The 13,647-nt window shown below is 41.6% G+C and overlaps 1 protein-coding gene across 4 annotated transcripts in view; it reads right to left on the bottom strand.

The window, feature by feature from the left end:
* Nucleotides 1–13,647, bottom strand: part of LOC123501557 (serine/threonine-protein kinase 3-like) — a 35,849-nt gene that overhangs the window by 13,563 nt on the left and 8,639 nt on the right. For 2 of the 4 annotated variants that reach the window (XM_045250450.1, XM_045250452.1), the window contains exons 2-9: nt 9,301–9,342; nt 8,242–8,322; nt 7,204–7,384; nt 5,863–6,090; nt 5,150–5,255; nt 4,493–4,640; nt 3,794–3,968; nt 171–341 (exon numbers count right to left, since the gene is read on the bottom strand). In XM_045250450.1, the coding sequence (XP_045106385.1) occupies nt 171–341; nt 3,794–3,968; nt 4,493–4,640; nt 5,150–5,255; nt 5,863–6,090; nt 7,204–7,384; nt 8,242–8,322; nt 9,301–9,342 (1,132 nt within the window). The remainder of the gene's footprint in view (nt 1–170; nt 342–3,793; nt 3,969–4,492; nt 4,641–5,149; nt 5,256–5,862; nt 6,091–7,203; nt 7,385–8,241; nt 8,323–9,300; nt 9,343–13,647) is intronic. The other 2 variants (XM_045250451.1, XM_045250453.1) reach the window with 2 other exon arrangements.

Genomic DNA, 13,647 nt, shown 5'->3' with positions numbered 1-13,647 from the left:
ACATTCAACATACTAATTAAAAAAAACTCCAAATGTGAAAAAAATAAAACATCAATTTTTTTCCCATTTTCCCTCCATTTCCATTCCTAACTCTCATTTTCTTTCTTATCATTAACATCCTTTATTATTATCCTTTTTATCCACAATTCCTGCCGCTGTACTCCACTGACCTGCATCTCAGTGTTTACAAGGTTGTGGTGGTGGAGGTTGTGGTGGTGGTTGTGGTGGTGATGGTGGGATAGTGGTGGAGGGGGTTGGTGGTGCATCTGATTGTGCTGGTTGTTTCGGTTGTCCTGCTCCATCTGGGTGCCCGGGGACGGAAGCTGCAACTGTGCGACCTGCTGTGGGGGAGGGGGGCGGGGGTCGGATGGTTGGGGGCCAGATGGTTGGGTGGTCGGATGGTTGAGGTTTGGATAGTTGACGGTCGGATGTTCAAAGTTGGATGATTTTGGATGGTTGGGGGTCAGATGGTTCAAAGTTGGATGGTTTTGGATGGTTGAGGGAGGGATGGATGGTTGGGCCAGATGGTTGAGAGGTCAGATGATTCAGTCAGATGGGGGCAAATGGATGGTTGTTGGAGGTTGTGGGAGTGATTGAAAGTGGATTGATTGGGTTGGGTGGTTGTGGAAGGTAACAGAGGAGGAGGAGGGGGATGTGTAGGTGGAGGTGGAAGAGGAACCATACATAAAGAAGTAAATAAAAGAGAAGAATAAGAAGTGGAAAGATAATTAACAACAAAAAACAAAAATGACAATAAGGGAACATGGATGAACAAAGGGAGAGAGAGAGGGAAGGTACAACAAAAGGGTGTGGGAGGGAACATGAGTAAGGAGAGGGTGAGGGACGGAAGGATAGGATAGGGAGGTACACACACTGAGTTAACACATACACACACACACATGCCAGTATTGCCTTACATAGATACACACTCAACAGTAAAGCAAAGTACACCTAACACCTTTTCCTTAATCAATTTCACACACACACACACACACACACACTTTATTTTTACTTTTACCTTAGTATTGCTTAGCTATTCCATCTCCTCACTTGCCTTAATCTACAAGTAAATCATTTTCTTTCTAAGCTTAAAAAATTGTCAACTCAGCTTTTCCCACAAGGTTGCTAAGCTGCACTCAAGCTGTGATAGCAGAAACACATGAAATTAAACACTTCACTCACTCCCTGCTTCTCCCTCATAAAACACTGATACTTCTGTCTACATGCAGGGAAAGGGAGCTGCAGTCTGAGGGTGTGCATACAGTAGGGGGATCTCATTTATGGGTGTCTCTCTAGTCTATCTACTATAGGTTCATGTTGGTAAAAGACTAGGCAAACTGTAGAATTAAATGTATGGTTGTCGTGTTTACCGTTTAGTCATCTATTGCACCCACTTTTTACTGATAGTCTTCCCTCAATCTAGTGTCCCTTCAATTTATCTACAAAAGGTTCACGTTGGTAAAAAAAAAATATATATATATATAACAAACTGCAGAATGAGATGTATAGTTGTCGTGTTCAGTCATCTATTGTACTCATTCCCACTGTTGTTTTCCCTCAATCTTGTGTCCCTTCAATCTATCTACTAAAGGTTCATGTTGGTAAAAAGACAAAGCAAAACTGCAGAATTAAATGCATAGTTGTGTTTAATCATCTATTGCACCTATTCCCACAACTGTCTTCCCTCAATCTTACATCCTATATGCTGATGATCTCACGAGCCTTGACGGTTGACAGATTTCCAGCAAGTCAGAGGGTTTGAGAGTGTGGGGACATTCTATAGAGTGAGTTATGTTACCTATTGACCATCAGGGAAGCAGGAATCTAATACTAATGAATAAGTTTGTTGTTAAGACACGCATGAAACAGGAAGTAATGCAATAGCCAAAGCTTGAGAGTTGGTGTTTTCCTGGTGTTATTGTTGTTCTTAATGGTACTTGAAATTCACACTTCCATATAAGCTTGTATGGAAAGCACTGTGTGTGTGTGTGTGTGTGTGTGTGTGTGTGTGTGTGTGTGTGTGTGTGTGTGTGTGTGTGTGTGTGTGTGTGTGTGTGTGTGTGTGTGTGTGTGTGTGTCAAGAGCTTGCTGTATACAGAATAGGACACAACAAACATTATGTGGTGCTTGTGTTTGTAGATGTATATGTATGTTGTTAAATACATATGCATATACACATACACCTATTACATACACACATTATGTCTTGCTTTCTTTAAAATATGCCTATTTCTTGATCTTACATGTTACCTCTCTCTCTCTCTCTCTCTCTCTCTCTCTCTCTCTCTCATATTCAAGCACATTATAATTAACCATACCTTATTTAAACAAAACTTATAACTAAAAATCTAAAACTAGGAAAGCCAAACTTAACTTAAAACCTTATTTAAGACACACACACACACACACACACTATAAAAACATCTCACCAACACCACAAACACCCTTAATGCTACATGTTATAAGCCCATACATGCACCATCACCATCACCACCACCATCACTGCACTGCCCCATCACCAGTCACATGTCACCTGTTGCCTGTTACCCATCACCACATACATACATACACACACACCAGCAGGCATCCCTCCCAATGTGTGTATTCTTCAGACCTTTTCCCATCACCAGTATTAGTAAAAATGAATGGGAAGGGAATAAATAAATAAACCAATAAAAAGAAAAATTATATAAGGTAAATATTTTCATCTTCATAGTCTGTTTAAAAGTTGCATATATATAAAAAAAAATAAAAAAAAAAAAAAAAAAATCAGTCTATTCTTGTTCTTATTATTTTTCTATATTTTTTATTTTTTATTTTTACTGGCAAGAATCAAAATAATGCTGATGATGTTATTTCTGTTGCCGTCGGTGTGTTGTTGTGTCTCTTTCAATGAGTAGTGTGGGTGTATGTTTCAGTCGTCATTTGCTTCACATCCTGTACTGCTGATAACCTCCTAACCTCCTAACCTTCCCCCCCCTTCTCCTCCTCCTCCTCCTCTGCCTCTTCTGCCTCTTCTTTACTCTCACTTGTTCCCACCTATCTATCTCTGTCCTTCATTATCTTATGTTATTTTAATCTGTCTTCTATATATACACACACATTCATTACATTCTGCTTTATTTTTCATTTCTCTCTCTTTTGTACCATTTTTTTTCTCTCTATATAATTCCTTATCTATTTCTCCTTGCTTACTGTCCATTCTTCCCTTTACTCTTATCTAGTCATCTTCACACACACACACACACACACACACACACACACACACACACACACACACACACACACACACACACACACACACACACACACACACTCCACCTTCCAAAATACACCTTTTCACACCCTTATACACCAAAATACCTCTGACACAGTTTCCTACACACAGACACACTATTATGTCCCATACACCACAATCCATCACATCCGTACACACCAATACACCAAAACACACACACACACACACACACACATTCACTTGTTCTCTAATCCCAGCCTTACACACATACATACACACATTCATCTGCCCCCTGAAACACAGCCTATCACATCTTTATAGGTCTACACACACACACGCACATACATACAATCACCAGTTCTGTAATCCCTGACTTCCACACACATACATACACACATTCTTCTACCCCATAAATCAAAGCCTACTACATCTTTATAGGCCTACACTACACACACACATACATACACACAGTCATCAGTTCTTTAATCCCTGCCTTCCACACACACACACACATATATACACACACACATAAACACACAGACTCATTCCACTCACAGACTCGGTGATATGTTTGATTTGGTTCTGTCGGTTGGCATTCTGGCTCTCTCGGATCTCCATGGCCTCCTCCAGCATGGTGCGTAGGATGCTAGAAGGCTGCGCTCCTCGGATGAAGGGGTGCTGTAGTAACTCAGTGGCTGTCGCTCGCTCCTCTGGGTTCTTCACTAGACATCTGTGTGGGCCAGAAGGAGAGGAAGGGGTGATTAGTGGATATAGGTGAGCTGTAGCTTTTGGTAGTGAGTTGTGTTATGTCTGGAACTCAATTGTTTAGGTGTTTATGATGTGTGGTATTATTGAGGTACAGTATAAGTATCCAGATTTTGACTAGTGCAAATATAGTCATTCCAGTGAAAAATAAACTTCATCTGGATACATCAATTTCTCTTCCCTTTACAATCTTTATGAGGTTGAAAATATTACTTTGACCCAATATAGAGGTGTCCAGATAGAGAAATATAACCATACTGCCTCATCTGAATACAAAATCAGTTTCTCTTCTCTTGACAATCTCTATGAGGTCTAAAATTTATTCTGGCCCAGTGTAGAGGCATCCAGGTGCAGGAACGAGCTTTAAAAGATCAGACAAATTTATGGATGGGGATGATAGAAGTAGCTTTGCTCATACAGGGACTGCCACATGTATGCCTGACAGCCTCTTGCAGCTTCCCTCATTTTCTTATGTTCTTATATCATTACCTGGATACAAAGTCAATGAACTCCGGCTGCCACTGGTCGGGCTCACGGAAGGAAGGAGGCGGCTTGGTGGGGATCATGAAGATGGCACGCATGGGGTGGATGTCCCCGTAAGGTGGCTTGCCCTCTGCCATCTCCAGCGCCGTGATGCCTGCCATGGGAGAAGAGGAGGAGGTTAGAGAGGTGCACAGCCTGCCCAATCACCACCAAGAGAGTTACCAAGGAGTGCACCGGAGAGCCAGCCACCAACAGAAGGGGCAACAGAAAGGGGCCACACACGATAACCAAGTACCAATCTAACCTAACATTTTTCTTCTTTTTTCATAGGCACTGACCAAAGACAACAAAATAATATAAAAATAAATAAATAAAGAGTCAAAACGACAGAACCATCAGCGTAAGACAAGCTCATTTAACCCCTTCAGTACTGGGACGGATTTTTACCTGAGTTTTATGCATGATTAGACGGTTTTATTGACACTAGGAAGGATCTATGGAGGTCAGAAGATTAATGGCCAAGTCTTCATTATTTTTAATCCCCCACATAAGTTTCTGAAGCTGTATAAAATCACCAAATAGTAAGCATAATGAATATGAAAACGTGTCATGGTACTGAAGAGGTTAACTACAAAACCCTCCATAACACACCCACACACTCACCTAAACTCCAGATATCTGCCACACAGTCATAGCCGATCTCCTGGATGACCTCCGGCGCCATCCAGAAGGGAGTGCCAATGACTGTGTTCCTCTTGGCCATTGTGTCCTGCAGGAGGTGGTGGTGGTGGATTAGTTTGGTTTGTACAGGTATGAGAGAGAGAGAGAGAGAGAGAGAGAGAGAGAGAGAGAGAGAGAGAGAGAGAGAGAGAGAGAGAGAGAGAGAGAGAGAGAGAGAGAGAGAGAGAGATTTAAATACTAATACTTCATCTAATACTATTACTCCTAAACACACAGGTTCTGCTCGTCCTTACTTTCAAAACTTGATATCTTAATCCTCTCTCTAATCTGAGCTTTACTGTCTATCTGTCTGGCTGTGTGTGCTTGCCTCCATGTCTGTCTCTCTCTCTCTCTCTCTCTCTCTCTCTCTCTAAAACACAATACAAGGCAACACTGACCAAAAGTTTTTTCACCATATTGAAACTCTGATTTAATTTAACCTAACCTAACCTAAACACACACACACACACTCTCTCTCTCTCTCTCTCTCTCTCTCTCTCTCTCTCTCTCTCTCTCTCTCTCTCACACTATTTCCGCAACAAAAGGCAACACTAAACAACAGCTACATTCACTCACACTCACACTCACACTCATACTCTCTCTCTCTCTCTCTCTCCCTCTCCCTCTCCATCTCAGCAACACAAGGCAACACTAACCGACAGCTGACCCGCCACCCCAAAGTCGGCCAATTTAGCATGTCCCTGTGTGTTGAGGAGGATGTTGCCGGCCTTGATGTCTCGGTGAATCTTGCGTCGCAGGTGCAAGTACTCCAGGCCCCGCAGTGTATCGTAAACCACCGTGGCAATCTCCTCCTCCGTCAGGGTCTTCTTGCGCAGCCTCATGATGTCCGACACTGACCCCGCCCCACAGTACTCCATGACAATCTGTGGGGTTATGGTCACGTTTCTTTTGATTTACAAATCTATTGGACACAACTCATTATTTACAGTCACTGATAATCCTGTTCATACCTGCAGAAATAATGTAAATTTAAGATGCCCTTCCTTTAGAACTACATTGTATAAGAATAGCACCATATGTAACGGCCCCAAATTGTTTAACAACCTGCCAAACCAGATCAAACTTCTTGGTAATTTCAACATACAAACATATCAAAACAAAATATAGAAACACATTTTTATTGAATAAAATTTAACATAAACTTGTACCTATGCTTTGTGTTGTATATCCGTTTATTATTACTTTTTCCTTTCTTTTCATATTTTTTATTGAATGCTTGTATATATGGTGTCTCAATCAGACTATAGAATGCATTAGTTAGGTTTCTACCTTGGTGACAGCACACTGTATGCAAGTTAACTTTAAAATGAAATAGGATTACTCCTTAACTAGGTTAGATATTATGTAAAATTATTTTTCTGCTCTCACTGCATATAATTTTTAATTAAAACCATCTGTCTTAGGAGTTTCGACTCGACAGACCATGCCTGACATATTTATTGATTGTAAATCTGCCTGTATTCCCTAAAAATGGCAAAATGGGTTGGGTTGGGTTGAGTTGGATTGGATGAGGCTAGATGAGGTGAGATCACATTAGGTTGAGATAAGTTAGGTTAAATCTAATGTACTTTGAGGGTCTTATCTATTTTTTTATATAAGACTATCAGGAGAAACAAAATAAATCTAATAAAAGAAAAAAAAAAAAACACAAGAAAAGAACATAATAGAAGCAAAAATCCATGAACAGCAAGAGGTCACAGTAAACCAGGTCAACTCAGGTCAGGTTACATCAGGAAGGCTCACCAAGAAAAAACATAGAAGCAAAATCTATAAAAATTCACATATGGGCAAGCCAGAAAGCCTCACCCCTCCCCCCAAAAAAACATATTATAAGAAGCAAAATCCATACAAATTGCAGTCAGGTTAGGCCAGAAAGGCTCACAAAAAATAAATCCATAAAAAAAAAAAAAAAAATAATAACATCAGAAGCAAAATTCCACACAAATTCAAGTGAGGGTCAGATCAGGAAGGCTCACCCATAGGTCGGAGTCTTTGAAGTAGGAGCCGTAGTACTTGACAACATGGTGTGAGTCGCACTGCTGCATAATGGAGATCTCCTTGATGATCTCCTGCAGGTCTGTGTCGATGGGCACCTGCTTGATGGCCAACACCTGCCCCGACTCCTTGTGAAGCGCCTTGTATACGCTGCCATAGGACCTGATGGGGAGGGAGTGAGGGAGTGAGGGGGTGAGAGAAACTAATGGGAAAAGTGGAGTGACTGAGGGAATGACTGAGGGAAAAGTAAGAGGGAGTGAGTGATGGAGAGAGAGGAACTAATGGAGAATGTAGAGTGAATAAGAGTGATTGAGAGATTGAGGGAATGACTGAGGGAAAGAGTAACTGAGGGAGTGAACTTGGGAGTGATTTAGAGTGAGCAAGGGAGGAACTGATGGGGAAAAGTGGACCGAATAAGAGTGACTGAAAGGCTGAAGGAATGACTGAGGGAAAGAGTGAGGGAGTGACTGACTGAAGGAGTGAATGAGAGAGGGAGTGAGAGGAACTGACAGAGAAAATAGAGAAGTTACTGAGAGACAGAGGGAATGACTGAGGGAGAGAGTGATAAAGAGTAAATGAAGGAGTAACTAAAGGAATGAGTGAAGGAATAACTAATGAGAATGAATGAAGGATATAATGAAGTGACAAGAGTGGCAGGTGGTGGTACAAGTAATCAGAGAAACAGACACTTTTTATTTATTTATACCATGTGGGCTTTTCACGGGAATTTCTGGGCTAAAGGGGATACTTTTTGTGTAGTACCTCCTATCTCAAAGCCCACCCGCTAGGAAACCGTTGTCCCGAGTGAGGAAGCCCAACCTACACTCGGACCATGGACAGGATTCGAACCCGTGCGCTTGGAGACACCTCGGACCCCAAAGCATGCATGGTTCCACTGTACCACGGCGGCCCCCTGAGAAGTTTATAATGAGAGGAAGTAGTGTGTGTGTGTGTGTGTGTGTGTGTGTGTGTGTGTGTGTGTGTGTGTGTGTGTGTGTGTGTGTGTGTTCAATACTCACCCTTCTCCCAGTTTACAGATGATATCAAACACCTCCTCAGGTTGTCGCATTAACGACTCCTCACTCAGCTTAACCAGCTCCCTGCAACACAACAACAATACACCTCAACACAGGAACATGGCAACACAAACTACAACATGACAAAGGATAAAGAAATGCAGCAACACAGGAACATGACAACACAAACTACAACATGACAAAAAAGGATATAGGAACACAGGAACATGACAACACACATTAATAATACAGTTAATAATGCATAAATCTTATTACTCTGCCTCTAGAACCGTAAAAACACCTTAAAAACTCATGTAAACTTAAATAAAGCCTTTTGAAATAGAGGTGAAATGCAGGAGTGAGAATATTATTACTACTACTACTACTATTACCACTAGCACCAGCACCACACCAAACATAACCATACCTTAAAACTCATCTGGCTACACCACCACTACATTCACAAGGCACTTATTAAAAAGACACAAGTTTTCATGAGTTCCTTAACAAATATAGAGACAAATCAACAACACATCCACATTAATAAATAAATAAATAAATAAATAAATAAATAAACAAATAAATAAAAACACTCTTGAGAACCTGATTAGTCGCTGTGGCCTTAGAAAAAACAGTCAGTACTTAAACAGACTATTTTCCAACGCCACATATATGATTAGCATGGTTTTCAAGAGTGTTTCTCCAGTTAATAATGTAGAAATCTTGTCACTCTGCCTCTAGAACTGTAAAAACACCCTTGAAAACGCTCTTTTCTCTCACCAAGACTGTTTTCCAAGGCCGCAGAGATGATTAGCGTGGTTTTCAAGTGTTTTTCTAGTTAATAATGTAGAAATCGTCACTCTGCCTCTAGAACCGCAAAAACTTTAAAAATTTGTGTAAACTTAAATAAAAACTTTTGAAACAGATGAAGTGTAGAAGAGAGAGAGAGAGAGAGAGAGAGAGAGAGAGAGAGAGAGAGAGAGAGAGAGAGAGAGAGAGAGAGAGAGAGAGAGAACAAAGCATTTCAAAGTACAGATTATCAACATAGAGGCAATCACGTACCCATTCTCATTCTGCTCCTCACAATGTTTGGTGTGTGACTCGCTGCAGAGGGAGAGACAAGGAACATGGGTCAGACATTAACATAATAATGCGATGGGTATATTTGTGGGACATTACTGGAGGCGAGAGACATGGGTGGGAAATAAGGTGTAAGGGAGGAAGAAAGGCAACAGGAGAGAGAGAGAGAGAGAGAGAGAGAGAGAGAGAGAGAGAGAGAGAGAGAGAGAGAGAGAGAGAGAGAGAGAGAGAGAGAGTCTACTACATATCCTTTATCTGTGTGTGTGTGTGTGTGTGTGTGTGTGTGTGTGTGTGTGTGTGTGTGTGTGTGTGTGTGTGTGTGTCCAAACAGGTGTTTCTACGTACACACATACATACACACACTCGTTTACCTACACATGATGCATACTAAACACACACACACACACACACACACACACACACACACACACACACACACACACACACACACAAATGTAAATCTTTTTCTCTGTGTACTCGGTCATGACCGCTGTGTGTGTGTGTGTGTGTGTGTGTGTGTGTGTGTGTGTGAAATACCTACAAAGAGGATGACGCAAGTCAGGACAGGAAGGAAGAGGTGGAAGAGCAAGAAACACAAAGGAAGAACAAACAGCAGTGGAGGAGGAGGAGGAGGAGGAGGAGGAGGAGGAGGAGGAGGAGGAGGAGGAGGAGGAGGAGGAGGAGATAAAGAGGGGAAATAAGATAAGAAACAAGAAGACTAATATAGAGAAGGTTTTAAGGAGGAGGAGGAGGAGGAAGATACAGGCAACACCTCTGTCTTCCTTCTCTCCTCGCCTCAAGTGTAGTCTGTGTAGCCAAAACAGTGTACTCTCTCTCTCTCTCTCTCTCTCTCTCTCTCTCTCTCTCTCTCTCTGGGTATGCTTGTTAAATTGAACTCTTGTGTGTATTCCACGAGAGAGAGAGAGAGAGAGAGAGAGAGAGAGAGAGAGAGAGAGAGAGAGAAGGAAACGCCTCTGATATGGACTGATGTCTGTCCTGGTACAAGTACGCATCTCTCTCTCTCTCTCTGACAACAAACCATGAGGAGGGTAATGAAAGTAGTAGTAGTAGTAGTAGTAGTAGTAGTAGTAGTAGTAGTAGTAGTAGTAGTAGTAGTAGTAGTAGTAGTAGTAATAATAACAATAACAATTCAATTACATAATATAATCACGTATAAACATAACAGCATAACTTATTACTACTTCTAAAATGATCCCTTTGTGTGTGTGTGTGTGTGTGTGTGTGTGTGTGTGTGTGTGTGTGTGTGTGTGTCGTCATTATCATTAAGCATTTCCTTTCATACCGTCACTATATTTTTTCCTCACCATTTTTCTTTATAAACATTCCTAACCATCATCATCATCATCATCACCATTGTTTTTACCCACTACTATTATTATTATCATCATCATTATCACCACCATTCACACCACCATCACTATCAACAGCCATTATCATCACCATCTTTTAATTAAACTGTCACGTCCCTTACACACACACACACACACTATTATTTCCCATACAACGCAAAGAGGATTACAGCAACACCTACACATTATCTTCACTCACACACACACACACACACACCACTAACTCTCCCGTGTGAAGGTAAACATAAGAATGACACAAAGATAAGGCGATTGAAGATGACATGGACGAAGAGAAACATAAATAGACAAGCCACTAATATTATAAGCCAAGATCTGTTACTCCCTTATTCAGAAACGCCTTCCTCTCTCACTGCGCCATTTTTCCAAGGCCACAGATACAACTAGCGGGGTTTTCAAGACAGTTTCTCCTTTTAATGAACTAGAAATCTTGCCACTCCATCACCAGTACCATAAAAATGCCCTTAGAAACACGAGTATCTTCAACTGCAGCCTTTGGAAAGCAGTGATGGGAGAGAAGTAAAGCGTTTCAGAATACAGGCTTAAACAATATCCCCAAATAAACCAACGTATCACTAAAACCATAAAAAAAAATATTAACCTACGATTTATAAGAACATTAGGAAAGCAGTAAAAAGGAACCACGGATAAGTTAAAGAATAAAGCCTTAAATTTCCATATTCTTTCTATTTGGTGATTTTATACAGCTTCAGAAACTCATGTGGGGGATTGAAATAGTGAAGACTTTAGCCATTAAACTTCTAACTTTCATAGACTCATCCTAATGTTAATAAAATGGTCTAACCACACCCAAATTTCAAAGTAAAAACGTGTCCCAGTATTGAAGGAGTTCATTCTTACCCAGACTGTGACGACGAGAATCTGAGTGTGTGGGATGGAGCGAGGACGTGACGAAGAGGAAGGGAGTGATGAAGAAGAGGAGGAGGAGGAAGAAGGGGAAGTAGACAGGAAGGAAGAAGAGGGGTCAGTGGCAGTAGAGGTGTGTTTAGGAGCTGGCTTGCAGGTGTGGCAGTGTATGGAGGGAGCAATGCCTGGGTAGAGTAATTTCTGTTTGAATTCTAGACTCTCCATTGTGATGCTTGGAAAATGAAGCTAGAGGGAGCATTGAGGTTGGCTTAGACGAGGTTTGGGTTAGGATACGATAAAATGAGGTTAGGTTTGGGTTAGGTTTGGTTATACTGGGATTGGATAGGTTAGGATAGGATAGGATAAGATGGGATGGGTTGGGTTGGGTTAGGTTGGGTTATATTACCTCATGTTAGATTAGACTAGATTAGGTTAGGTTAGGTTAGGTTAGGTTAGGTTAGGTGAGGTTACAATAAAACAAGATAGGATGGATTGGGATGGGATGAGGGTTGATTGGGGTGGGGTGGGGTGGGGATATGTTGGGATGGGTTGTTGTTGTTGTTGTTGTTGTTGTTGTTGCAGAAGGTTCAGTTAGCACCATTTATATAGAAGACGTCTGTGTTTGTGTGTGCATAATTATAGAGGTGGGTGGCGATGTTGTTGTTGTTGTTGTTGTTGTTGTTGTTGTTGTTTTTTCCTCTTCCTCCTCTTCCTCTTCGTTACGTTTTCCCATTCCACTTTTCTTCCCTCTCTTCTTCTTCTCTCTTTATTCTCTTTTTCCTTTTCTCTTTCCTTCGTCTCGTAATAAAATCAAGTTAGTGTTTTTATTTCTTTTCCTCTTTTTCTTTTATTTCGTGAGCAGTTTCTCTTACTCATTCATTTCCTTCATTACTTTCTTTCTCTTCGTCTATCTCTCACTTTCTTTCAATCTTTCTTTCTTCCTTTATTAATTTTCTTACACGTCCTCCTTTCTTTAAACTCATTCTGCAGTAAACATATTCATTATTTTAACTCTCTCTCTCTCTCTCTCTCTCTCTCTCTCTCTCTCTCACACACACACACATAACTAACAAACATTTATCCATTTATTTGTTTTGTTTAGAGTTGAAGGTTCACACGCACGCACGCACGCACGCACGCACGCACACACACACACGTCGATACCATCCTCCATATAAAGTTGTCATGAAGGAGGAGGAGGAGGAGGAGGAGGAGGAGGAGGAGGAGGAGGAGGAGGAGGACGAGGAGGAGGAGGAGGCAGAGAGAGAGAGAGAGAGAGAGAGAGAGAGAGAGAGAGAGAGAGAGAGAGAGAGAGAGAGAGAGAGAGAGAGAGAGAGAATGTGAGGGAATGCCACCTTGAAAGATTAATCCGCAGACAATCTCCCCTCTTCTCTCCCCTCTCCCTCTCTCTCTCTCTCTCTCTCTCTCTCTCTCTCTCTCTCTCTCTCTCTCGAAGGCTGCTAGCTAAAGTAGTGGTGGTGGTGGTGACAGGTGTTAAGGAGATGGGAGAGGGGAAAAGAGGGGAGAGGGAGAGTGAGGGGAGAGAGAGCGAGGGAAGAGAGAGAGTGAGGGGAGAAGGGACTGTTATGGTAAAGAAGGAGGGAAAGAGGGAAGGAAAGATAAGAAAGGGCTGAATAGAGGGGAAAAGAGAGCGGAAAGAGGAAAAGAGGGGAGAGGAAGAAGAGGAGGAAGAGGAAGAAGAGAGGGGAGAAGAAGAAGAAGAGAGAGGAAAAGGAAGATGAAAACACAAGAACAGAGGGGAGAAAGAAGAGGGGAGAGGAAAAGGAAAAAAGAGGAAAACAAAGGAACAGAGAAAAGATAGAAAAGAGGGGAGAGGAAAGAGAGGGAAAGAAAAGGAACAGAGGGAAAACAAGAGGGGAGAGAGGAAGAGGAGAGAGGAAAAAGTAGAGGAGAAAGAGTGGAAGGGAGGAAAGAGTGGCGTGATCTGTAGCGAAGGGAGGGAAAGAGGAAATGGAATGGAGAGGGAAAAAATGAGGGGAAAAAGAGTGAGGGGAGAAGACGAGGTAGAGAAATGGGAAAAGAGATGAAAAGAAAGATGAAAAGAGAAAGATAG

This window comes from Portunus trituberculatus, chromosome 9 (genome assembly GCF_017591435.1).
Source record: "Portunus trituberculatus isolate SZX2019 chromosome 9, ASM1759143v1, whole genome shotgun sequence".
NCBI classification, from domain to species: domain Eukaryota; kingdom Metazoa; phylum Arthropoda; class Malacostraca; order Decapoda; family Portunidae; genus Portunus; species Portunus trituberculatus.
The sequence above is the reverse complement of the archived record's forward strand: the minus strand, read 5'-3'. Positions and strand labels throughout refer to the sequence as shown.